A 27,956-nucleotide genomic window follows, 5' to 3' on the forward strand; every position below is an offset into this window, starting at 1 on the left:
ACTTCTTTAATTACTTTCTGAACATTTTAAAAAATGAAAAGAAATATCCAAGGCTAGAGAATATAACCAAAATTTACATGCACAAGTCTAAATTCATAAATCTACAGTTAGCCATGCATGCTACATATTAATCCCCAAAAGCTGATATTCTCTCCTCAAATAGCAATATTCTTAGAATTTTCCTCCAAAAACAAAATCCAGAATGCCACTAAAAATAAGATGGATATTAAAATAAAAATAAAAATGCATTGTTAAATTATGGTAATACAACATTACTTTATCCTAAGTCAATATATTATTTTTTGTAGCATTGAAAAAATTGTTAGTAAATTTTGTACCCTGTAAGTGATTTCTGGCACACTTCCAATTGTTCATGTAAATGTGGTAAAAGTTGTCCCATAGTCTCATCTCCAACACAACAATTAACTACATTGGGGTTTTCATGTGCTCGCTGCATTATTTTTATCCATGATTTATCAATGTTTTGAAAACGTTTTGCTTCCTAAATAGAATAAATTCATATACACTTGAATGAGAATCAAAGGTCATTCTTAAGTCCAGGGTAGATACATTTAAGCTTAAATATTTGCACAGTTCAGGAGTTGCAGATTTACCTGAGGTAACTGCTTGGCGATATCCCCACCTACAAAAACAGCTTCAAGGTAAACCCAGAGGTTTTGTACGATCAACCATTCTTCAATTATATCACTGGAGGTGCTGAGTTTGAACACCCAGTTTTGAATATCTTTTTTAAATGGGGCATTGTATCTAAAAACAGGAGGCAAGGAATCATTTCAGGATTTATGTTTCTCAATTACCAGTTGTTTTAGCCTCTGTCAGTAAACAAAATAAATGTATACATATATCAAATTGCCAGTTGGGTGGCTATTAGTATATTTGTAATAGATATTGGACTACTTTGATTTTACTGTATTCCTCTTAATATTTATTTTGTAGTTGGTTGGCATAAACCAAATATTGCTGGTGGACTCTCTTATTCTGCCACTTCCCTCTGTCCTCCCTTTCTGTTGGACCATTTTCCCCTCCCTTGAGCTTTGGAATTAGTTATGACTGAACCTTACACTGCATGGATGTTACAACTAAACCGTGAAATCGAAGGATATACTTGCTCTGGTCAGAACTGAAATAGGCTAGCAAGTCTGAATATCACTAACATTAACCACAGTCAAGTCAGAAGTCAAAAGGGAGAAGTATGAACACCTGCACAAAAGAGACCAACAGCGAGAAGGGCAGAGCACTCTCAAAAATAATCCAAACATAAATAAATAATTGGGCACAAAGCTAGCTGTGTTAATGATGAAATCCCATGGTTCTGCCCATTGTTTGTAATGCAGAATGGGAATTGGAATGCTCCAGAAAGCACAGCTTCATTTCTTTGGCTGAGAATAGCTAAATGACATGAACTTCTTCTGTCTTCATGTATTTAGGGCTCTTGTCACACTGAAAGGGAGAACATGGTATTGGTACCAGAACAAGTCTATTGTATAACAAAGGAACCAGTGATTGTCTTCTCAGACACCTCTACAGCAATAGGCATCTTTGAAGTCTAGGGACACTATCACCCTGGCAAAGGAGGGGCAAGCTGTTCATTACAGTTGCTATGTGGAATCTTTGAAGTGTTACGAAGTTGTTTGTTTCCCACAGGCCTAATGAGCTGAATCCTATGACCCTTTTTTCTGCACGGTAAAATAATGGGAGTAGAAGCTATGGCAATCTGCCCTTTGTGTTAGGCACTCATCTGAGAGTTCCTGTGTAGACCAGGATTTTCATCTCTGCTGTAAGGAGGTAATAGGATAATGATAAAGTCCTAATAGAGGAAGAGAATCAAACTCTATAGCATAGTTGCAAGGAACAATGGTTAGAACCCAGCAAACCTTGGTAAACAGTTTCCATGCCTGGTAAAACATATTTCATAGTTTCATGGAGATAAGAGCCAAAAAGACTTTCTGGAAGTATCCTGTGGTTTATGGCAAGGATCTTTCCACAAAATGCTTCTGTTAATACAACTCAGCTAAAGAACTCTAGAACTGCACAAGTAAACAACTATCATAGTGCAAAACTATTAGTATAATGCATAATGACAAATAACTTCTGCTCTACAGTAGCCATGGCCAGAGTGGGAGAAGTGCTACTTGTCACCTGTGCCAGTTGTCTTGCCTTTAGCAGTCAGAAACGCTGCTATGAAAGGAATGCAGCTCAACCCATCCTCCCTTTTCATCCAGCTAATCACCTCCTCCATACTTTCACAGGCTTGCTAACTCATGGTTTCCTATCTTTTATATCTCTCACCCGAGAAACTGGGAAAAGTTGTAGAGCTGCCTTGCCCAGCTCAAGCAAATCAGAGAGCTACCGAGGAGTGAATTGCCATGTAGCTCAGACATTAGTATTAATCCAGAAGTACTAATTTGCTTGAATGCAAGGGCTGCTTTGCTAGAGGTTATCCTTTATACCAAAGGGGGTGCAAAACCTCATGCAGCAACACAGTTCTTACCGTGTCCTTGCTAGGCTGGAGAGGCACCTGCCTTTGGGAACTATGCAGCAATTGCTGTCAGCTTTGATGGCACTGACCATCTGTTTGGGAAGATGCAACGATTAAATCCAGCCTCCCTTTCCTCATTCCCTAAACAAGTGATCAGCACGGCTAATGTCTGTCTGTCTGTCTGTCTGTCTGTCTGTCTGTCTGTCTGTCTGTCTATCTATCTGTCTATCTATCAAATTTTGTCACTGCCCATCTCCCCCAATAGTGATAGTGCCAGCCTGCATATCTGGGGAACAAGGGGCAGGTTCCCCAATAATGAAAACATATGAGTAGAAATAATTAAAATCTGTATAACTACCTGTTACTCAGCAAAGAACTCAGGACCATTAAGCTGTCCTCCATCAGTGTAATAATTTCAGAAGATTCTGTTCCCTTGAGGAGTAGTTCCCCTCTTCCTTTGAATGATGCAAAGCTCAAGACCTGATATGCCCAGCTTTCAATTACTTGTCCCAGCTTAGCTTCAATGTCCTTCTCTTTAATAGCAGATATACAGATGTCCTGTCCAAAAAAAAAAAATACCCTTAAGCTATGCAAAACACAAGTGCATTTATCTCTAAAGCAAGTTACAAACACATGGAGACACCTTCACCTTCTTTTGTGCAAAGATGTCATGCTGTGACAGAGGAAGCACCACCTTACAACTCAAGTTAGAGGAAAATATGACTGAATCAAATATGTATCCCTAAGGAAAAAGCACTTGCTTATACAGGCCAATGAAGACACCAAGGAGCATTTGGGGTGGGGGGGAGGAGAAGCTAACATTCTACATTCCCTCCATGTCTCTGCCTGGCATCTGGTGACCCCAGATCAATAAAAACAAGAAAAGGCAGTAAAACGAAGGATGTTGAAGCCATAAATTGACTGTGCATGCTTCAGCCAACCTGATTTCCAGAAAGTGATGGTCGACTGTAAAATGAAAATACTGCACAGACATTCCTGAGGTGGAGAATATCATTTTACCTATATAACTCTCTCCCAGGAATTTATATTTGACATAAGGATATTTTACAGTTTAGAAGTGAAAATGGTGGTATCTTAGGTTTCTGATTCCTAAATTACAATCAAATATGAGACAGGATTTACTAAGTAAAGAATTGTGCTAAAAAATGTAAGAGTAGAATATGGAACATTTCAGCTCCCCAAGAACTATCAGATCAGGGATGTGATTATGCAAATATTATTTAATGTTAACCCAATTATGCAATCTTGTGTTACTGTTTTAGGCTGCTTTAACAAGTTAATAGATTTCTGTTTTAGTAGAAAGAGAAATTCTTCAAGTTTCAGAGGATAATTTAAGAAAACATACTGTGCATTAAAATTTTAAAAAGTCTAATCTCAAGGAAAATTTCATGGCATACCTCAGAAAGTTTTCAGCATGTCTGGTAAACTGTTAATTAACTTAACTAATACAGCTTAACTAAAACAGAAGCATATAAAATAATTTTTGATTATCAGGCAATCATTCAAATGTTGTGATCTTAATGACAAATATGACAATTTCTAAATGCATAATTTAAATGTATCTATTTACGGAATTTTTAATATACTGCCTATCAGGTCCCACTTTGAGCAACCAGACTTCATCTTGATGGGGTTGAATGTCTTGATCTCTGTTATGTACTTTCTATGAGGCTATTTCATTTTTGGTTTTGGTGCCTTCGGGTTAGTGCTGACTCGGGCAACTACCTGGACTAGTCCCTGCAGTTTTCTTGGCAAGGTTTTTCAGAATTGGTTTGCCATTGCCTGCTTCCTAGGGCTGAAAGAGAGTGACTGGCCCAAGGTCACCCAGCTGGCTTTGTGCTTAAGGCAGGACTAGAACTCACAGTCTCCCAGGTTCTAGCCTGGTGCTTTAACCACTACATGAGACTGGCTCTCCTATCAGGCATTAGGGGATTTGAAACATGGTTTATTAACAGCCTTTGAGTTGAAAATATCATTATGGACAAATGTAACAGAATACAAGAGAATGTTTAAAAAAAGTAGAAATGATGAGCATGTAACACATACAGTAAGTCTGCACAAAACATGCATGTAGAAAAACTTGGCATGTTGATATAGCTAAGTTCTTAGGAGAACATTACAGCTTAAAATATGGCCTTTATTGGGGCAGGAGGAGGGTTTCATGGAAATCCTCCTCCTGCTCAACTTTTTTGCCTTCTTTTTTGGGGGCTTTTTGTTGTATTGATAATAGTGGCAGTTTTACTTCTTGCTGCTATTGAAGTCATTCTGCATTAACTTCAGTCCTTTGGGTACCATAATAGCATAAGGTACAATGTCCACAGTTCCAGTGATTCACAGCAAAGGTGCAGAAAAGCAAAACCATTCTATTTGGGAGCCACAGCAGTTGTGTCAGTACATGAAAGTTTTATGCTTAAAGAATACTGAGTTTGCACGTTTTTGGCAAGTCAACTCAACCACTGGATACAAATATTAAAATATTCAATTTACAAGGATACCTATAAGTGTTGACATGGAAACATTTTCCATTATAACTTATTTCCTATTAGGTATGCTAAGTTCCCACATTATGTATTATGATCATCCACCTATACATAAACACAAAGACGTGTCTGTGTGTGTTCCTTGATAAAATGCAGCAATAGGGAAGGCTACCTCAATATCATCCTTATGCTTGAGAAGTGGTGCTTCCATGATATTCCGAAGGCAAAAGGAATCAGATTCCACATCAAATGGATGCCCAGTTGTTTCAGAAATACGGTTCCAGTGTCTCAGTTTCATAGCCTTATTGGTCATCATTTCCAACAGTGGACAAGACTCACTGAAATCATCTATTCTTTTTTTAAGATCTAAATATGCTTGCCAGTCTTTAAGCCCTTTAGGTAGTTTACGGCACCTTTCATTGGAAAAAAAGTAATACAAACACTATTCAAAAAGGAAAAAGGAAGAATGAAGAGAAAAGTTGTGCAACTATCTCAACAAAAAATGAAATCCCTATGAAATAATCTAAAGGCACTCCTAAAAAAATTGCAGCTTTGTGCATTGCATCTTAAAGGAGGGCAGATTTAGTATACGGAAATGTATGTAGCAGCTACAGCTGAGATATCCCAGTGACTACATGCTAATCTTCCCTCCCAAATGGGCAATTTCTCCCAATGTGAACTATGCATTGCTTTATTTAGAGAACATCAGAAGGAATTCTGTGAGTGATCCCACTTTAGGCTCTGAGATGAATAAATCTACCAGGGGAAAGGGTATAGAATTATCAGAAATCAGAGAGTTAAAGAAGTTGAGCAATCTCACCTGTTTTGAAACTCCAAAAGTTCAGCATTGATTTTTTCAATATCAACATCTCCCCAAAGAATTTCATAATAGCCACTTATATTGTTCATCACAGTATCATACAAGCCATATAATTTCTGAAGCAAACTCAGCTCTTTCCTGCAAGAGAAAAAGGGAAAGATTCATTAAACCTATTAGCATTCCTTCTACTTGTATAAGAATGTGATTAGAAAAGTATAGGCAGCTAATTCTGAAGGTATGGCATCAAAGACAGAGTTGAAACAGTGTAAATAATAAATCCTAACTGATTCAGATTCAGTATTTTGTAGATGTGGTTTATTACATTTCTAGAGACATTTGCCCAATGAGCTCAATGAATAGCACATGGAATTCACTTCCATCCATCTAATTTCATTGTACTGGGCAAGATTTCAAGAGTGGTTAGGTTGAGACACGCTACAAACCCTAGTAGAGCATCATGACTGAATGAGGGTCTGAACTGAGGTTTCTCCAGTGCCCTATGATAACTTCCTATATATTACTTGTGATTTTCCCAAGCCACAATATGATACCCACTCATCATTAAGTTATTCTAGCTGGGATTGATATTCACTGCAACTGGGAGCACAAACCTGGAGGACTGATACTGTGTGATACTGAGATTGGAAGATGATTCCAATAATAGAGAGGGAGGGAGGGAGGGGGGAAGGAGATTAATGTGCTATGTATCAAAGGGGAGCACAGAGCTTATGGAGAGGTAAAAAGCTTCACAGAGAAAAAGCTCACTTCACAGTGCTTAAACCCATCCCGGTCTTTTAATCTGACTTTACTCTCTTATTTCTCCCATGCCAGATGGAATTCCAGTTAAGCTACAGTTCTTTATAACCCATTTTTACTCTCCTGGTCAAAGGAACATTGGACAAAAATTGAGTAAAGCGGGGTTGGACTCTTGCTGTCCATCCATTTGTCTATCTGTCCATTATCAGGAAAAACTATCTGAAAACTAACCAGAATAGGATGAAACTATTGGATAAGAAGCCAATAAAAGAAAGATCACATTTGAAATTGATTGGTTGGATACAACCAAGGACTGTAGGGAAAAACATCAGAAAAAAAAATTCTATGGGAGAGGAAGTTGGGCAGGGGCTCAGAATGTTGCCAACTGCTCCTCTCTTAGCACTCTCTCCATGCACAGTAATCATGTAAGCTAGGTCAGTGTTTCTCAACCTCAGCAACTTTAAGGTGTGTGGCCTGGGGAATTCTGGGAGTTTAAGTCCACATATCTTAAAGTTGCTGAGGTTGAGAAACACTGACCTAGAGCAACACTGCTCTTAAGGGGTTGGAAAGGATTCCAGAAGCCATACTTCACATGCTTTTCCTACCTGATTATCCATGCATCTCTTAACACTTGTTTTCTCTCATCACAGATATTCATCAGTCTTTTTTGATTCTGCTGCCATAACTTCATATACAATCTCATCACTTAGCCAGTCCCCTAATTCTTCTTAGTGATGTTTTTCATTGCCTTTATGATTCTTTTTGTTCTGCCAGAGTTTGGGAGGGCAGAGTTCTGAAAACTGTATTACAGCCCCAGTATAGACCTACGTAATTGGTTACAATTTTGTGCAAATGTCTTTTCCGGTCTCCTTTCATTTCATCCTGTTTCATTAAAGGCTTTTGGTGCAGCTTAACTTATTCCAGGAGGTAGAACAATTTTCCACAGTTACCTGATTTTATGTAAAACTTCATAGTCCGTGACAGGCAATCCAAATAGCTGCTCACCAGATGAGTAAGTAACAAACTTCCTCCAGAGCTCATCAAAATTGGCCTAATAAATAATAAAAATTAGGAATTAAGAGTTTAGATCATTCACAGATAATCTTTTCTTTCATTTCCCTTCATGGCTAACATTTTGATAGCTAAATGTCAGTGGTGTGCAGGACCAAATGAAAAATACACTCTTATACATATCTACATATAGGCAAAGTTATGTGCAGCCAAATAAGCTAAAAGTAGATGGCCTTGAGTTGAGCTCAATTCCTGTTGACTACATGGACACAGGACACATTTCCTTGGCAATGTTACTTACAGTACATGGTTTATCAATGCCTTCTTCCAGAATGTTTTATGTTCCAGTCTAGCCTATGACCTGGAATTCCTTGGTAGTCTTCCACACAACTTCTAACCAGACCTGACCTCCTTACTTTATGAGTATAGACAGGGCTGACTAGTGTTGCCACCATATGCATATACACACCCATTTGTATATACCTACTGAACAGTAGCAACCATTCTCACATGTAGCACAGCCTCATATACCAATTCACACAGACTCAAACTCCCTCCATCCTCCATTGAGCAGGTACAGCAATGAGACTTGAAAAACAGCTTTCCATGTATTATATGAGACTGCTGTAATCCTGTCAGATATCCCATGGTGCAAATTAAGACTGAAAAGGTGTATAAACAGAATCTGGATGGCTATCTGTCAGGGATGCTGTAGTTATGGCACTAGACAAGGGATTGGACCAGGTGAACTTCAAAATCCATCCTAGGACTTACATTTTATAATTCTACTAACTAGCCTATAATACTTGGTGAAGGGGGATAAGAAAGATCAAACATCCTATATATGCCTGAATATATGTATACATAGAAAGAAGAGACAGCACACTGTGTTTAGGGATGAAATCACATCTCTGATAATAGGATATTTTTTTGTCCTTGAGGGGTTCCTCTTATGCTTCACAGAGTTAAATAGCTATGCAAGATTCAGGCTAGCCCAATGGCTCTCCAAGTGCCATATAAAAGGAGCCTCCAAGATTATTATAATGGAAAATAAAATATCAAGAAATATGATTGCATAGACAGTGATAAATGGGAAGCAAAACATGTCTGGCGATAAATATACTCAGGTACTAACTGTCAGATTTGCTGCAATATTTTTATTAAACTGAGATGTACCTATCTGGTTTGTAACTGCTCAAATGGAACAAATCAGGCACAACCTCCCCCCCAACAAACCAAGAAACCATATTTTAGCCTCAGAATGCACAACATACAAAGTTTAGGGTCTCAATTCAGCTGCAGAAAATAATCTTACCTCTTATTTAAAATAAGTGCATTAATAATTTTTACAGTTTCCAAGATAAAAAGTACTGTACAAAAGCAAAATTCAGTAGAACATAAATTGAAATAATTTCCTTTTGAGAGAGCTACTAGGTATCATGTTATTCAATTTAACACTTTAAAAAAATTACCTGAAATATCTGTAATCTATTGCTAGCTTCTTGAGGTGGTGTATTTGGAACCATTGGTCCTTCCTAAAATACACAAAATGTATCATAAATAGTTGTTTGTTAAGACTGAATCCTATTTTCTGTTTTCACATTCTTTCAACAGAAAGATTATATAATCACTAGGGTGGGGGAATTAATGTTATAGGCCTACATGTATTATACTATTTGTGTGTAGTTGTTACAGCTGTGTAGCACTTTGGATTTAATTCTTCAAAGCAACTATGTGATCTGGAGAAAAGATGCAGCTGCTTTAAAGAGTGTTTGACAGAAGCTATGTATGTTGCACCTCATGCTCTAAAATACTTTTTTGGAATTGAATTTGAAGCACTGCAAAGCTCTAACAGATATACTTATTTTCCTTACATATTTATTCCATGTTTGTAGAACAGCAGTGTAAACAGCTTTTTTTTTAATGGATTTGTTCATTCACGTCAGACTTTATCCAGCTAATACTGCAACTAGACGTTTTGCAGATAGTGATTCAATAAACATTGATAAGCTAGCTTTGTTTATTGAAAAAACTAGAAACGCTGTATATGAAAAAAAAATCTAGCAATTGCCAAGACTGAAATACAATCCATATTTATAGTAGAAGCAAAACCAATTCTTGGGTTTTTCTCCTACCCATGTTACATATTAAGGCCTAAGACCTTCCCACCTTTGACTGGGAAGAACAGTTGTCTCTTGCCCTTTGTTATTGTAATGGACCATTCCAATTTCCAGCTCTTTGTTCTGACCTTAACAGATTTGGTCCTCAAAATTCCTGTTAAGCCTGTAAGTGACTAAAATTTATGTTTTTAATGAATCTTTGTATACTGTTGTTTGACATTTCAGCTAGGCCTTAGCCCTGCTGAGTAAGTTATTATAGTTGGATTAAGTTTTCTTCAATCTATAGGGCTGAGTCCTAGTGTTAAAGGAATTAGATTTATAGAACAACTTAAAACTGTAGTATTTTAAATCATTAGAAATAAATATTCTTTGGTTAAAACAACATTATACCTGCTGTAGTTTCTTCACAGTTCAAAAACCCCATATAAATAAAGTTACCGTATCATATTCTATTTCATAACTTGACACATCTTCACGGAAAACCTCGACTGACTCCAGTAGCTGACCCTTAAACTTGGGCTGGACTTGAATTAGTTCATCCTGAACACTGGTCTGAAATGGAAATAAATGTTTGTAGTAAGAATGAAAAGTAGTTATGATCATAATTTTATCTATGGTCCCCCAAATCTAGAGACTCAGTAGATTGCCATTAATTTTATCTAAATGCGGAACTGTGAGAACAGAAATTATCCAGTTTGTATCTGCTGGCAAGATTTGAGGGAAATAAGGAATTTGGGAATTCAAAAGAAAAAAAAAATCAAGCTGAAAATCTTGGAGGATCATAAAAGGAATGGATTAATACTCTGAGGCAATGAGTTAAGAAATAGATTTGGGCAGGAATATCAAATGATGACTATTACATAAAGTGCTACAGGAATAAAAAATCTGCAGGCAGTCTTGTAATTTTGTGGAGATCCATATACCAGCACTATTGCTATTATAGAACAATTTCATTTACTTTGTATACTGTGAGTTTATACCATCGATTATTGCATAATAAGCTACTTTAACATACTTACTGCTTTGCTTTGAAGCTTATTAAAAGAGTACCGTAACGTATCAACACCTTCAGATTCTTCCTTTGTCACTTCAACTTCAAATCTATTTAAAATTGTGTAGGCTTCCTAAAACAAAGACAGTGTCGTGTAATTCACACTGTTGAAAATTCTTGTTTTTAAAGAATTTGCTTCAATGAGATTCTTGTTTTTAAAGAACTTACTTCAATGGGCCCCATTGTCATATCAATTTCTATTTCTTTATCACGTATATTGGACAGAGCTTCCATAGCAAAACGAACATCATCCAAATCTCGAATTGGTCGAGATAATTTTTTCAGATACTCTGTTATAAAACTTATCATGTCTTGCATTTTTTTCTTGTATTCTTCATTTAAATAGCAACAGAGCAACATTTTCCACGCTTTTGCTTCAATTGAAAGAGCTAATTTCATCGGCCCTGTTGGAAAATTGTCTTCTAAGTTATTTTGCATAAGCCAAGCTATTGATGCCTCATATTTAAATGGATTGCATGAACTGCTCTAAAATAGAACTGTATTGTCAGAAAATTCACAACATATTATCTAGGCCTGAAAGAGTTGTGCCACTAGTTTTGCATGCATAAGGAGCTTTGGGTTTCTATTGTTTGAACAGCAAGCCCCTGAAATAGCTTTCCTCCAAAAGGCTTAATGTTCAGACATATTAGCTGAAAATCCTAAGCTTTACAAACTCAAAAGATTTAAAAACATCCAGCCAAGTCAGTTCTCTGTGCTCACTTCTCGTATTCCCAATGGCTGTTTGCCAGCCTTGAAGGGGGAAGCTAAGTCCGTAGGCTCCTCTCTCTGACCAGAAGTCCTTGTGTTCCTAATTGTTTGGAGCAGCTGATATACATTCAGTACAATCACATGCTAGTTTTCATGATGCACAATGATTGTACATGCAAAACTGGCGCCCTTTCTAAGATGCTTGGAATTTATGGAAGATAATTTCCGTACAGAGTTTTAAAGACCATTTTTTTCCTAAAAAAAATAGGTTATTACTGAGTTATGACCAAGTCTTTAAAAAGATTTGTCTGCCTAATAATTGTATTTTTTCTTCACATATACTGGAGTCATGACTTGGATACATTTTAGTTTTTTTCTTTGTGATATTTACGGTACTTATTACTATATTTAATATTTTTGTGGATTCCATCTTAAAAAAAGAAGGTTTGTCAGGAGAACTCTGTTACTGGCCAAATCATAATACTTATATTTTAGTCAATTTCTATTAATGTCAATGTTGCTATGACCAACTTTCCATTTATTATTGTGTCTTTGCATTTTTTTTAAAGTATAGGTTGGACAGAGGTTGGCATACTTTTAGAAGCTGTACAGAAACACAGAATCAAGGAATTGGATCCAGAATAAGTCATGTTCAGAGAAGCCTTAATGAAATGAATAGGTATGTTCTAAGTATGATTAAGTTGGGATCATATAAAAGCAAACATGTGATGCAGCTATTCAAATACGATTAACAAGTGACACTGTATATGCTACTGCACCTTTTTTGCTAATTTTATTTATTCAAATATTTTTGTCCTCTAATCATTGGAGGTGTTCACAGATATTATGGCCCCTAAAACCATTTCATACCTGTATTGAGTTCAATGGGGCCAACAGAAATTGTCAGTTTTAAATCTTCTATTTCTTGTTCAAAGGTAGCATAATGAAGAATTTCTGATCGGATCTCAGTCAGGGATGGATTACTGGCCAAAAATTGCTGTGAGGAATTGCAACAATTAATATTGTTCATTTAACTAGAACTATCGTCAGTCCTGTATTATTTTATACCTGGTCCTTTCAACTTAGTCATATGCACTTAACTGCTACAGGTAAGCTGTAAACAATAGATTTGCTAGTGGCTGCGTACATTTATCTTTCTGTATTCTTCACCATTGTCTTCCCTGTGGCTTTACCCACCAACTACTCACTTCTAGAATATCCAAGGATCCCAAATCCTTGCAGCTGGCGTATTATTCTGTACTGTAATGCAGTGCAATCCTACACCAACTGGTGAAACTGCCTCTTTTCCTTTGGCTTTACTGGGGATTCTGGGTGTTATGAGGATGAGCTAGCTACTGTATACAAATACATGGGGAAGACAGATTGTGAAGGGGGTTGTGTGATGCCAGTCCCCATCTCAGAATCCCTACGGGACTAGAGGGAACACTATCATCACTCAGGACTTATTAACTGTCTTTCCCATTAATTGCATCAAAAATGTTCTACCCTTCCATCCTTCCCCAGCAGGTGCTATAAGTGCATTGAGTGCCAGGGAAATCATTACGAATCTGGCTTTCGAAAAGATGAAAAGACAAAACTGATATAGCAGAAGCAGTGCCTCTGTTCTCCTTAATGAGTGAGAGAATGAATTATGTCAACTAGTTGAGAGTGGTCTGACTCTATGTAGGCCTCAAACAGGTGGTGACACATCATTATTGGATAGCAAGCTTGCTGCTATGGCTGGAAATGATCGGTTTTGCACTGCTTTGCATTTTCCTTCAATTGAACTATGTTATCTGCCTTTCACAGAACTTCCAAATCACAGCACACATTCCAAAGTGAGCGTACCTGAACTTTAGCATCCCTGTCTTCTGTCCACAGGGCTTTATACTTTTGAAAGTCCTGCAGTGCTTCACTTGTAGCTTTCCGTACTGAGTTTACCGATGAGGACAAAAGCACAACTAATTTGGATATATCCTTATGTTCTGCCACACCTGGATAAAAATTTCTCAGCTTTCTAATAGGAAATTGCTCCTCCAGTGGTTCTGAAAAACACAGTGTACCACGTAAATACTTCACATCCCTTATCTCTATATACAGGGCATATAAAAACATAATCAGCAACTATGCTAATGGTTATGTATTTCTTCTTAAAGAAAGTTTATGTTTTCTTGACTGCAGTAGGAGAATCTCTTTATGTGGCCTAATGTGTTTATATATTTCCCAGAAATGAATATTCTATGTGGAATATTTTTCATCTCGTCGGCAGGAGGCAAGATTCATCTATCTATACCCACTCAGCTGATTAAAATTGATCAGAAAACTGTAAAAGCAGTTTCCATAGCTGAAAATGTCTTTAGCGCAATGTTTCCATATTTTTAAATGGGAAGAATTAAAAAGGTCAGTGAGTGCTGAGAAACCGGACCTGTCACAGTACAGTGTGTATTTATTATAGCCATCGTATTGCAAGTGATTTTATAACCCTGTTCATTTATTTTTAAGCAGTATTTACTGAATGTTAAACTGCTTCTCCGGTTAGGACTATTTAAAATGAAGGACAGGGATAGTGGTAAAGTCTACGCAAGAGTAAGGCTTCATTTTAAAAATGGAAATGCTGTTTGAAAAGGGCTTTTTAATTATTTTAAAATGATAATTCTTACAATGTTATATTTGTATAAAACCATAGAACATATGCTAACACCGTAACATTGTTATGTCAGAGTATTATAATGTTTTTCATTTGAATAAAAAAATAATCAGAAAAGTGTTTCAGTACTAATGAAAAGTTCCTTAAAAATAAGGGATCATAAGGACAGCCCAGTGGATCAGCCCAAGGCCCATCTTCACCCAGCATTTTGTTTGTCAAGTAATGGAGAGAGACTCCTCTCCCTCCATCTTCAAGGCAAGGTACTCCCAATGTAGAGCTAATACTAAGACTTCAAGAACAACAGTCCTTGATAGACCTGTTCTCCACACATTTATCCAATCCCTTTCAAAAGGCACCAGGTTAATGGCCCCCAACACGTCTTGGTACTACCTGGCACTGGAGTTATAAGGAACCATTCAAATTGTTCTGTCCACAGCAGCTACATCATACTCAGTGGTGTGGATTGAACACAGTGGGATGTTCACGATGAATAAGTGGAGTAATGCTGGAAAATCAGTTGCAATCCCAGTTGTAATTTAAAACCAAAAAGTAATTACTTACCTGGCTAGAAGCAACCCTAGCTCACTAAAATTGATTGATTGATAACAGGTTTTACAAAACATAGACAAAAATAGAAAGAAAAACATACAAAAGAAAACACGAGTAAATAACAACAAACAGGACAAGAAAGAAGAAAAAGTATTACAAACTAAGCAGGAAAGCCGGCTGGGTGACCTTGGGCCAGTCCTGCTCTCTCAGCCCAACTCCTTTTACAGGGTTGTTGTTGTGGGGAAAATAGGAGGAGGAAGGAGTATTAGGTAGGTTCGCCGCCTTGAGTTATTTATAAAAATAATAAAGGCGGGATAAACATAAATAAACAAACAAACAAATAATATGACATACAGTATATATCAAAAATTAAACAATATTTAAAAATTTCTAGATTAAAGAGAATAAATGATAATACTCTATTGTTAAAAAATATCATGAAATCTGTGCCAAAGGAAAATACATCGCACCATTTTTTATTAGTAAATAAAATTGTCTTTTCAAAAACAGATTACATCTGTTTTGTAGTAATTATATTAAAAGTAAAATAATTACTGTAAAGCTATAGGATTAAGTATTTAGTTAAATAAGCCTTCTCTAACCTGGTGGTATTCAAATGTGCTGGACAAACTCCCTTAATTCTCAGAGTCTATGAGAGCTTATGAGAGTAAAAATTTAAAATAACTGGAGGGTAGCAGATTGATAAAACTGGTTTCCATTATGATTTCATAATCTATCATAATAGAGATCTCTCCCTGTAGGGGAGAGATGGGCGGTGAATAAATTTATTAAATGAATGAATGAATGAATGAATGAATGAATGAATGAGATAAAATGCAATCCTACTCTATATATCTATTTAAGAAAGCAAACTCCATTCAACATGAAGGGATTTACATCTCAACAAGCGTGCTTAGAATTATGCTGTTACTCCCTTCTGGGTAGTTTGAAATAAGCCTGAAATTTTAAATGCAATGTTTTTATGGAGGAAAAAAAAGAGAAACAATATCTTACTCTCTTCTTTTTTTTGTAGTTTTCCAATTGCGCTAGGTGATGTAGGAACACTGCTTTCCACCTGGTTGTTGGATTTTAGCAGGTGATGCTGGCCCCAGTGAGCCACACCACGGCTGACATCCAAGGTCAACTGAATCATACGGTTGATGGCTTGCTGGATATCATCCAAACTGGGCACCATTACCTGTAATAATGAAAGAAGACACTTTTTTATGGAACAGAAATGGTGGGTTGGTTATTACAATCAGTCATCAGCTCACTTGTATAAAAATATGTGCTTAGATGCAGTATTTGTGAACTGCGAAATATCAGATCTGCACATTCAAATGAAATGGCAGGTTTTCTTCTATCAAATGGAATACAAAAGTTGCCATTTTTCCAGGTTGCAGAGAAGGAACCAAAATCTCAAGCAGGTTGTGGATCCGTCACACTGCTTACATGCACAGATTATGCTAGTGAGCAGATTTTTGCAGATGAGAGCTGGTAGCTCAAGGTGACCATAGCTTCTTTCTACACCTGCCCATCCTCTTCCAGAAATAGAGACAGCACTAGAATGGAATGGAGCTACTATTACAGCTTCCTTCCTGTGACCTGGAATTTCCAGCATTACTGAATGGTGCAATAATGGGAAACACTTCAGTTACTCTAATATACAGCTAACACCATGTCATATAATTCTAGAAATTAGTAAATAGAAATGTCATACATCTCTTTGAAGTTCACTTGTGCCTTGAGCTTTTGCTACATTTGTAATTCAATGAACTGGCTGAGACAGAGCTGAAAACAAATCCTGAAGCACCTTAGAGCAATTTAGTACAATTTGAGCTTTCATGGACAAAATCTTCTTTCGTGACATGCATGAAACTGATATTTCTATTTGATATTTGGGCATTTAGCACTACATTCTATTTAAATGTGTTTTTCTTTTGTTTCGCTTTTGATATCAGACCAGCTTTCCAACCTGCTGATCTCTTGCTGAATATTTAATACCCATACTCTTTTCCGCTGTGATTTTAATAATCTGTGTATTGTCTACTGCATCTGTGCAAGTGAGGTAGTCAGAAAAAATTCAGATGATGAATTACTACCTCTGTGATTGCAAAAAAATCATATACTGCAAAAATCACTTACCACATGTGGAATAGCTAAATGCACTTCAGCTTTTAGAAAAGTAACAACATCTTCAGGTTTAACTGCTGTCTGAAGTAAATAAGGCAGCCGTCCAAAGTTGCCGGAGCTGAACAAGGAATGAAGATTATAATGCTTATTATATTAAACACAAGAATTCAGGGAGAAAGGGGCTATCATGGGCTTCTCAGAGACATCTGTTAAGCCACAGTAGCACTCACAACTCCCATTAACCAATAGGCACCTGGTGTAATGGTTGCCTATCCCAAACACACTCAGACTCACAAGCAACAGCTTGAAACAAATCTGGTTTATTTAGAATAGTGTGCAAGTACAAAGAAAGCTGAGAATGAGCAGAAGCGCGCCAAATACAAAGTAAAAACCCTCGGTGTGAAAGTAAGCCCTCCCCCCGTACAACCGTTTCAAGCTCCCCATCCCAGGTGCCCCTAAAGAGTTCAGCTAATCAACAGGTAAAAGACCTTGGACACCAACGATAACCCAAACACATTCCTTCGGTAAGAAAACAGACATACAGCCTGGTACAAGGTCTCCCAGCAGCTCCCTCCCAACTGGAACGTACGTCTGCACCATGGCATGTGAGACATTATGATGTAAATCAGACATTGCAACAGTGAACATGACATACCGCCCCCCCAAAAGAAAGCAAAGTAAAAGAAAATTAACAATGGTGAAAGAAAGGGTCAAGCCGCAGGCTTGAAAGGGTAAGCGAGGTGAAAGCAGCGAACTAAAGTGGGAGCATGGACGTGTCGAGCAGGCACCCTCTCAGGGTGGGGGAAGTGCTTCCAGCGAACTAGGTACTGCAGGGAATTGCGAAGCTTGCGGGAGTCGAGGACCTCCTTGACTTCAAAATGTTGCTGGCCATCAATCATGATTGGTGGAGGTGTAGGAGGTTGTGGATGCCAGCGAGTGGAGGAGTGAGCCGGCTTAAGCAAGCTGCAATGGAAAACAGGGTGCAAATGTCTTAAATTGTGAGGCAAATCAAGTTTGACAGTAACAGGATTGATAAGAGCGACAATGGGAAATGGTCCAATGAATTTTGGGGCCAGCTTCTTGGCAGGTTGGGGGGATTTGATGAACTTAGTGGAGAGGTAAACCAAATCCCCAACCTTAAAAGTGTGCTGTGGAGAACAGCGTTTGTCGGTGTGACGTTTGTCGGAGGCTTGGGCATCGTCCAGAGCTTGTCGAATGATCGGCCAGGAGTCAGCCAGCTGCGCAGCCCACTCATAAGCTGAGCAGGGGTTAGGAGGGGGCTGAGGTAGCTCAGGAATGGGAACAAAATCCTGGCCGGAAACAACCCGGAATGGGGTTTGCCCAGTGCTCTGGTGGACGGCATTGTTGTAAGCAACCTCTGCAAAGGGCAGGAGTTCAACCCAATTGTCCTGATGGTAGTTGGTGTAGGAGTGAAGTAACTGCTCCAGGGTGGAATTAAGAATCTCAGTAGATCCGTCCGTCTCCAGATGTGATGCCGTTGACAACACCTGTTCTGTGCCAATGAGTTTCAAAAAAGCCCGCCAAAACTGGGAGGTGAATTGTGTCCCACGGTCGGTCACCAAACGGGAGGGGCAGCGGTGGAGACGGTAAATGTGGCACAGAAAGAGGCGAACCAGCTGTTGAGCCAACAGCAAGGAAGGGCATGGAATAAAATGGGCTTGTTTAGAGAAAAAGTCTTTGACCACCCAAATGACAGTTTTCTTTTGACTGGGTGGGAGGTCTACAATAAAGTCCATAGAGAAGTCAGCCCAGGGGCAAGATGGGTTAGCAACAGGTTGGAGGAGACCTTGGGGCTTCCCAACTTTTCATTTTGACATAGCACAGACAGGGCAAGAGGCAACATAGTCTTTGACATCTCGCCTTAGCGAGGGCCACCAAAATTGGCGGTGGACCAAATGCAGGGTTTTGACGAACCCAAAATGGCCTACAACTTTATCATCATGGGAGCGTTGTAACATGGAAGCTTGCAAAGTTTCAGGGACATAAAGGCGGTGGCCGATCCACGCGAGATCATCCTTAAAGGATACTTTGTCTCTATTAGCTAGCAACCAAGTGTCAGATTTCACTGCTCGCAGAAAGTCTGATTGTAATTGACAAGGGAGTGGCTGCTTGCGTGGCGGTGTTGGGGTGGTGCTCTGCACAGGTGGGGCACAGGTTTGGCTTCGGGTGACAGCAGCCAGTCCCAATTGTGGTGAAGACAGTACAGTACCAACCACTTGAGGGGTGTGGTCAAAGTCTTGTGGCAAGCGGGACAAAGCGTCCGCGAGAAAGTTTTTCTTGCCAGGTATGAACTTCAGTTGGAAGTTAAACCGACTGAAGAATTGAGCCCAGCAAATTTGTTTGGGGCTCAGGCGGCAAGGGGTGCGGAGAGCCTCCAGGTTTCTGTGGTCCGTCCAAACCTCGAATGGGTAGGCAGCCCCCTCAAGGAGGTGGTGCCAAGTTTCTAAAGCAGCTTTGACAGCAAAAGCCTCCTTTTCCCAAACATGCCGATGGCGCTCAGTCTCAGAAAATTTCCTGGACAGATAAGCACAGGGTTTCAGGATGTCGTCAGAGTCTTTTTGCAGCAATACAGCCCCAATAGAAAAGTCAGAGGCATCTACTTGGACAACAAAGGGGCGTTCAGGATCAGGGTGTCATAGAATTGGTTCCGCAGTAAAGAAGGTCTTTAGTTTTTCAAATGCAGCCTGGCATTCTGGAGTCCAATTTAACACTGCCCCAGGTGTTTCACCTTGCGAGTTTCCCCCCAACCCTTTCGTGCGAAGTAGGTCGGTAAGGGGCAGGGCAATTTCAGCGAACCCCTGGATGAACTGGCGGTAATAGTTGCTGAACCCCAGAAAACTTTGCAGTTGGCGTTGGGTGTGAGGGCGTTCCCAATTTAAGATGGCCTTAATTTTCTCAGGGTCCATCTCAATCCCCTTGTCAGAGACCTGATAGCCCAAATAGTCCAGTTGGGTTTTGTGAAATTCACATTTGGACAATTTGGCATATAGTTTGGCTGCCCTCAGTTTTTCTAACACTTGCCTAAGAAGGCGTTCATGCTCTTCCTCGGTTTCAGTGTAGATTAGTACATTGTCTAAATAGACTAAGACCCCCTTGTACAAGTGATCATGTAACACTTCATTAATGAGTTGCATGAAAACTCCAGGTGCACCAGCTAAGCTGAAGGGGAGGAATTTTTATTGGAAGGAGCCCAATGGGCAATTGAATGCGGTTTTCCATTCATCTCCAGCCTGTATGCGTATGCGAAAGTAGGCTTCCTGGAGATTGAGCTTAGAGAAAAATTTCCCTTTTGACAGATGGGCTAACATGTCTTTCATTAAGGGCAAAGGATATTTATTACATAAGGAGACTGAATTTAACCCCCGATAGTCTGTACATAGTCTGAGGGTGCCGTCTTTCTTCTCTCGAAAGAGGACAGGCGCGCCCACTGGGGAATTGGCAGTCTCAATGAACCCTCGTGCTAGGTTTTTGTCAATGAACTCACGCAACGCCTCTAGTTCCCTTTTGGTCATTGGGTAGATTTTAGGTTTAGGCAGCTGCGTGTTGGGGAGGATCTCAATTGCACAGTCAGTTTTACGATCGGGTGGTAATTGGTCTGCCTCCATTTCTCCGAAAACATCTGCAAAGTCTTGGTAGCAGTTAGGCAGCCCTTCGAGCTGTGGTACAACGGGGCGCGGCGCTGCAATTGCAGCCCGGGCTCCCCCCCCCCCACACTTAAGGGTCTCCCCACTGGAGGGGCTTGATAAAACCCATCGCTAAAGGTAAGGGTTCGGTGTTGCCAGTTTATATAGGGGTTTCACCAAGTTAGCCACGGGATTCCTAGGGTTACCATGGGATTGCACCGAGGCAATGATGAATTTTAAAGCCTCTCTGTGGCTTCCCATTTGCATCGCTACAGTCCCAGTAAAGTGAGTTGCTGGACACCCCCCCCCCCCCCGCTGTTGAGCCGTCTAACTGGGTAAAGAGTAGAGACTGCTGTAGAGGGAAACTAGGCAGGTCTAAGGTAGTCACTAGGTCCGGGTATATGAGGCATCTCGAACACCCAGAGTCAACTAGAGCCCAAACTTCGGTGGTTCGGGTGCAGGAACCAAGTTTCACTTTTACTGCTAGGGTGGGGCAATCAGCACTCACCATCTCATCCTCACGCCCATCTTCCTCCACCTGCCCCAGGGCGCCGTTCAGGGTAGGTGGCTGCCGTTTCCCGCCGGCTCTTTTGCCGCTTCCTCAACCTCTGCGTAAAAATACAGGGCTTCTTCCAGATCCGTGGCTCCTTTGGCTGCGGTCGTCCGGCGTGACGGCTGGGGTGACTTAGCCGGGGCTCTCGTTGTCCGCTCACCTGCCTTGAGCTTCGGGCATTCAGTGGCTCTATGTCCTCCCTTCCCACAAAGGAGGTACTGCCCTCGCGCATAGCGATGTTCCTTCTCCTCATCTCTAGCTCGGTGGCTTGGTGGTGCAGCTGCTGCTCCACTCCGGGGTCCCCACGACCAGCCTGTCGCCTTCTCGGTTCGACGGGTCTGCATGCACGTGCGCTGAGCATGCTCCACTTTTCCGGCCAGACAGATCCACTCGTACAGGGACTCCGGATCATCTCTGCCCAGCGCCCATCTGAGGACGTCTCGGTTGAGTCCTTCTTTGAATCTCTCAATGAGGGTTGATTGTGACCAGTCGGGAACTTTGCCTGCTAAAGCTTTGAATTCAAGGGCATAATCAGCTACTGACCTGGGTCCTTGGGTGAGGTCCTTGAGTGCCTCCTTAGCTCTGGCTTTCGCTAGGGGATCTTCAAAGAAGAGCTTCAAGGCGAACATGAAATCATTGAACGACCCGAGCTCCGGGGAGTCCGCTTCGGTCAGTTGGACATACCAGTCCACTGCTCTGCCCTTCAGCTTAGGGGTGATAGCTGATATCTTAGCCTCTTCCAAGGTGAAGCATGACCCGTATTGCTTCATGTAGTTTCTCATGTTGGTCAGGAAAAAGGAAAGCTTGGTGGGGTCCCCGTCAAATTTGACTGCAAAGTCCTTTGCCACCTTCCCAGTTGGAGGGGGCCCAGCTGCGGGTTGAGCTGTAGGAGCCTAGGACATCCCAACGGACCCTCTCCGTGGTGAGGCCCCGTCGCAATGTCTTCTCCGACCCTGCACCAGCTGCGGTCCGCTAGGAGGAGGGCTGTGGAGAGCGGGGGCTCCTGTCGTGGCTTCCCTGATCAGTTAACGCCATTGATAGGGTCTTCAGTAGATCTTCCACCAACTCCATCTTCTCCTCCAACCTTCTCACCCTCTTGGGAGTCAGTGATTCTTCCCCTCGTTGGGTGTCCGGTCGGTGCTCTGGGGCCACTTTTGTTGACTCTCCCTTGGGAGTCAAAGGGAACCAATACATCCAGGATGTCTGAGCTGTTTTCTCCTTGGGTTCTCCCTTATCACTGGAGCCCCCCAGCTCAGGGCTTGAGCTGGAGCCCCTCTGGTAGAACGAAAAGTCAGGGGGAGTGGGAATGGGGCTCTTTGGTGCCGGACCAGCTTGCTGTTCCAGCCCCTCGGATGTTGGTCTTGATTCGGTCATTGCTAACTAGTTTCCTCGCAAGGGATAACCTTGGAAGGAGTTAATGGAATTACAAAGATTCTCAGCTTTATGTAATGGTTGCCTATCCCAAACACACTCAGACTCACAAGCAACAGCTTGAAACAAATCTGGTTTATTTAGAATAGTGTGCAGGTACAAAGAAAGCTGAGAATGAGCAGAAGCACGCCAAATACAAAGTAAAAACCTTGGTGTGAAAGTAAGCCCTCCCCCCGTACAACCGTTTCAAGCTCCCCATCCCAGGTGCCCCTAACGAGTTCAGCTAATCAATGGGTAAAAGACCTTGGACACCAACGATAACCCAAACACATTCCTTCGGTAAGAAAGCAGACATACAGCCTGGTCCAAGGACTCCCAGCAGCTCCCTCCCAACTGGAACGCGCGTCTGCACCATGGCATGTGAGACATTATGATGTAAATCAGACATTGCAACGGTGAACATGACACCTGGGTTGGGAAGGGCTGAGATAGGCCATTGATCCAGTAAAGCTTATTTTTTGCCTAACAAATAACAAAGCAAGAGTAAGCATTGCAAATTTCTACACCACCGTATCCAGCACTATGTTTTCTGTGAATATACCAGTTTTTTAAAGATAAAACATCTTTGAGTTAAGATTGACAGCTGGCAGCTACATGGACCATCCATGAAGGTTCTTGAAAACAATTTATAACAGCTTTTTATTTCACAGTTCAGCAGTATTGTGTTTAATTGTAATTTTATAACTTACTGTTTTAATTTTAAATTATGCATTATTGTTAGCCTCTCTAGGTACCATATGGTTTGCTGAACTGCTTATAAGTACAGTATCAGTAAAAATAATAAATACCCAGTTTGAGATTGTTTTAGAAGATTGCATGGCATATGAGGCATATAAGATCAAATTCACCAAGCTGGACAACCAGTAAAATGATACCCACATATGGTTAATGGTCTTAACTGATACATTCCTGGGAGATGAACTCTCCACTTTGGAGATGGGATGAGCCAAGATAACTTTTTTCACTGTGTTATATTTACAAAATGAAAAATTAAAGCTAAAAACCAATTATGCAGAGTTGGAAAATAAAGTAGCTTAAGACAAAACCTAGAATATTTTTTGAAAAGAAAATTAATATGTATGTATATACACCCAATTAATTGATTGGATATGGGAGAACACTGTTGATCTCATGGAGAAATATAAACATGTCATCACATTATTCCTATACAAAATGACATTTACTTAGACAAGAATAATCTATTAGGAAAAGCATTATTAATATAGCTAAGAAATTGTCACCAAATTTGATTGAATGTGTCCTTTATTGTTCCCTGCAGAGTTTTTGAAAGCTCTCTCTCGTGTTAATTTTTCAGGCAAAGCTACTTCAACAGTGAAACATTACTGATCCAACAAAAATGTTCTTCGATTTTTCTGGGCTTTGCAAAAACAAACCTAGCAACTGACAATAAGAACTGAATTGATTTCTTATGTGGCATCAGTATATATGCATTAGGAAATATAGACAAACCACAGGATTCATAATGGAATATTGGGTAATTTTCCCAATTTCTTCAAAAAAACTTTGACTAATTGGGCATTGCAAGTAAAGATGGCAATGTATATTAATTTGTTTACATAATCATCAATACAAACTAGAAAGCTTGCAATGTATATTGTTTAATTTTAATGGAATATAACCCCACCTATGGCTTATTTTCATGGTCAGTTCTTGATGTGTTGCTGAAATAGATTTAAGAGAAATTCTGTCACAAGGAATTCCAGTAAGATTTATTGAGCTCAAAACCCAAATCATTCTCCCAAATCATTTTAAAAGTTGTGGGCTTTTAAAATAACTTGCAGTGATTAATGTTAGTTTCATTCAATATGGATCAGATTTCCTTGCTTTTAATTGAAATAGATATTCACTGTTGTCCACATATTCTTAATGGTCTTAACTTCTACAATCTGTGTATTTTATGAAGTAATGGTTAATTTGACTCATTTGAGACAGACTGCTATTCATTCCGTTTGCAGAATATATTCAAAAGCTTCAGGATTTCAATCTACAATTAAATCTCTAAATTGTCTGTCTTTCCATTCTGAATACATTTACTCTTATGCTTAAAAAGCAAATGATCATGGAATGGCAGGTGAGGAGATGAGTCAGGAGCCAAAAATTGTTTCCACCTTTTTCAACCATCTAAAAATTTGTTAAATATGAATTTATGACAGCAATTATTAATTTAGTTAAAAAGGCAAAGTCTCCTTCATGTTGAAAATCTCTGGTTATTTTATAGACCCATCCATATAGGCATGTTTGGGCCATAATATGGAAGTAGTCTGCTAGTGGACATATTTTGGTCCTCCAGTGTGGCCTATAGCACTGGGATTTTCTTTTGGTTTCCTTTCTTGATACTAACCAGGTGTAGACCTACTCAGCTTTTTGAGATCATCAAAAGCCAGCTAGATGATGACTGTATATTAATTTCTTATTCTAAGGAGTGGCATTATTCTACCCAATAAAGAGTCTAATGCTAATGGAATAATATATAAGTTCCTAGTCATATGAACTGTTTTAGCTGAAAAGCATCAGAAGGTTGGTATTTTTAAACCTGTATTATGCTTTTGTTTATATTGGATAGTTCGTTCAATCCTAAGTTTTTTAATCCTTATAAATATAAAATATATCTATAATTATTTATAAATGAAGAAATAATTCTTTGAGACATTCAGAAACAAACAATTCACCAAAAGAGTCCCTTTTGGGAGATCGGCAGTGATAAATTTGATTAATAAATAAATAAATAAATAAAAATTTGATTTTACAGTAAAATAGGATTTTTGGATGTATTATCATTTAAATGTTTCTATTCTGTCAAAGGACCTGGCAGAAAAATGAAAATTGTTACAATGACTTTAGTTCCATTTAAATCTTAAGCAGAAGAGGTCCATAAGTGCATGTCTAAATTGGTGCCAATCTTTGGTAATAATTACTCCTAAATATCTACATCCAGATGGACATGATATTGTCCAGTAACATTTTTAAGCTGTTCCTTTGATTATTTGTCAGTGTTCATTAATTTAGCAGAGGATTGATCAGATTTAACACTGTTTTACACATATGGCCTTTAAATGCCTATTCCAAAAGTGAAGGTGCTGTGGGAGTAAATTGTCCCCTTTAGCTAGATACTCTGCATGTCTCCTGCATCTGTGGAAAGACAGGTATGTGTATGCACTGTCATACCCTTACAAAACAGGCAAGGTGGATTTGGCCATTCAACATGAAGGTCTCTTGTGGGAATGAACACTCCAAACCTGAGAACTGCTGTCCCTGGATCTGGCTGCAGCCTGTATCACCTCTGTTATAATGACATCATCATTTGACATCCTCTTGGGACCAAAGCCACAGTCAGCTGAATTCCATCTACCAATGATTTTGGCCTGAGTATCAGTGACGTTATCAACACAAACAACATTGGTTTCCAAAATTCTGTCTCGAAGAGATGCTAAGAGTTGCAATACACCATATGCACAAAACCAAAATGGAAAGCTAACCATAGAGTCACTATGACAAATAAGTAGTAGGTAATGTGTGGGAGGGAGACTATATCTGCCAACAGTGTCAAGTATAACTTGAAGCCCATGAGATATGCTTAACTTTGCAAATACTGTCATCTACTTTTATATTGCCTTTGCAAATACTGTCATACAGTTTTAGCAGATGGCATGAGGTACCCTGTGTCAGTGCTAAGCATAATTCTGGTCCCAAGCATCTTGCTAAATCATTTATTTTAATGTGCTAGCCTGATGTGTTGTTGTTTATTCATTCAGTCGCTTCCGACTCTTCGTGACTTCATGGACCAGCCCACGCCAGAGCTTCCTGTCGGTCATCACCACTCCCAGCCCCCCCAGGGACGAGTCCGTCACCTCTAGAATATCACCCATCCACCTTGCCCTTGGTCGGCCCCTCTTCCTTTTGCCCTCCACTCTCCCTAGCATCAGCATCTTCTCCAGGGTGTCCTGTCTTCTCATGATGTGGCCAAAGTATTTCAGTTTTGCCTTTAATATCATTCCCTCAAGGGAGCCGTCCGGCTTTATTTCCTGGAGGATGGACTGGTTTGATCTTCTTGCAGTCCAAGGCACTCTCACAATTTTCCTCCAACACCACAGTTCCAAAGCATCGATCTTCCTTCTCTCAGCCTTCCTTATGGTCCAGCTCTCGCAGCCATGTTACTACGGGGACCACCACTGCTTTAACTATGCGGACCTTTGTTGTCAGTGTGATGTCTCTGCTCTTAACTATTTTATTGAGATTTGTCATTGCTCTTCTTCCAAGGATTAAACGTCTTCTGATTTCCTGACTGCAGTCAGCATCTGCAGTAATCTTCGCACCTAGAAATACAAAGTCTTTCACTGCCTCTACATTTTCTCCCTCTATTTGCCAGTTATCAATCAAGCTGGTTGCCATAATCTTGGTTTTTTTGAGGTTGAGCTGCAAGCCAGCTTTTGCACTTTCTTCTTTCACCTTCATCATAAGGCTCCTCAGTTCCTCTTCGCTTTCAGCCATAAAAGTGGTATCATCTGCATATCTGAGATTGTTAAAGTTTCTTCCAGCGATTTTGACCCCAGCCTTGGATTCCTCAAATCCAGCATGTCACATGATGTGTTCCTGATGTATGTATCTTTAATCTAACAGGTCTCATTTTCACCCATCTCAGCAGTGTAAGTGTAATAAAAGCCCTTTTTAATGGTTCTGGAAGATGAGAAAGGAATGGCAAGTTGATAGACAGGAGACAGCAATATCCAAGATACAAGCCAAATGCAGGATGCACTCAGAATTGCACCAAGGAATGCAATTTCCTCCTACACAGTCCTAGGACTATTCAGATATTCCAATCCAGTTGTGAATTCGGAAGGACAGAACATCTAGCCACTAGGTGAATACAAAGATAGTCCTTTACATTATACAATGCACATAGGTTAGGAATTCTGGAATTTGTTTATTTCTTGCTATTGAAAACTCCATTGTTTCTTAAGGAAATGTGCAGAAGAATTCAGCTGGAATTTTCTCATTTGCTTCTTTCTGCTGGTAGCAACAAGTATATCAGTACAGGTGGTAATAGATAAATTTCTACTTATATCACTTACCTTGAAACGAATACTCTTCTTTTAAGAGCATCTAGGGATAATCGTGTAGTTTTCTGCAGACTATCCAGCAATTGATGGCTAAAATATGCAACTACCTCTTTGCATTCCTACAGTTAAAAGCAGCAGTTTAGACTCATATCAGCTACATCCCTGGTCAAAATCATTCAGCAATTTACCTCCTCTGACATAGCACATAAGGGTTACTGATGCTGAATTTCCTGCTGAAAACAACACTCCTATTTTCAGCTAAATGAGATCTAACTCAGGTGACACCAAGCTGGGGAAGGCTGGTTTTAATAAAACACAACGAAACCAGAGCTAGATAGCAAGCATGGGTCTAAGTGATTTCTTAGAAGGTATGGGCAGAAAGGAGCCCCAAGCAGACACTTTCCTCTCCTTGTTTTTATATTGGCCAGGATAAAATCCAGAACTAAGTTCCACC

At 39.8% G+C, this 27,956-nt stretch overlaps 1 protein-coding gene across 1 annotated transcript in view; it reads right to left on the reverse strand.

Annotated features, from left to right (window-relative positions):
• Positions 1–27,956, reverse strand: part of DNAH8 (dynein axonemal heavy chain 8) — a 167,049-nt gene that overhangs the window by 97,041 nt on the left and 42,052 nt on the right. Inside the window, exons 20-35 of the mRNA XM_063290292.1 lie at positions 27,515–27,621; positions 17,660–17,667; positions 16,809–16,873; positions 15,678–15,861; positions 13,316–13,512; positions 12,338–12,464; positions 10,928–11,163; positions 10,728–10,832; positions 10,147–10,260; positions 9,061–9,123; positions 7,528–7,628; positions 5,822–5,959; positions 5,174–5,414; positions 2,859–3,058; positions 615–768; positions 339–502 (exon numbers count right to left, since the gene is read on the reverse strand). Of these exons, the coding sequence (XP_063146362.1) occupies positions 339–502; positions 615–768; positions 2,859–3,058; positions 5,174–5,414; positions 5,822–5,959; positions 7,528–7,628; positions 9,061–9,123; positions 10,147–10,260; positions 10,728–10,832; positions 10,928–11,163; positions 12,338–12,464; positions 13,316–13,512; positions 15,678–15,861; positions 16,809–16,873; positions 17,660–17,667; positions 27,515–27,621 (2,204 nt within the window). The remainder of the gene's footprint in view (positions 1–338; positions 503–614; positions 769–2,858; positions 3,059–5,173; positions 5,415–5,821; positions 5,960–7,527; positions 7,629–9,060; positions 9,124–10,146; positions 10,261–10,727; positions 10,833–10,927; positions 11,164–12,337; positions 12,465–13,315; positions 13,513–15,677; positions 15,862–16,808; positions 16,874–17,659; positions 17,668–27,514; positions 27,622–27,956) is intronic.

This window comes from Candoia aspera, chromosome 1 (assembly GCF_035149785.1).
Source record: "Candoia aspera isolate rCanAsp1 chromosome 1, rCanAsp1.hap2, whole genome shotgun sequence".
Lineage (NCBI taxonomy): Eukaryota > Metazoa > Chordata > Lepidosauria > Squamata > Boidae > Candoia > Candoia aspera.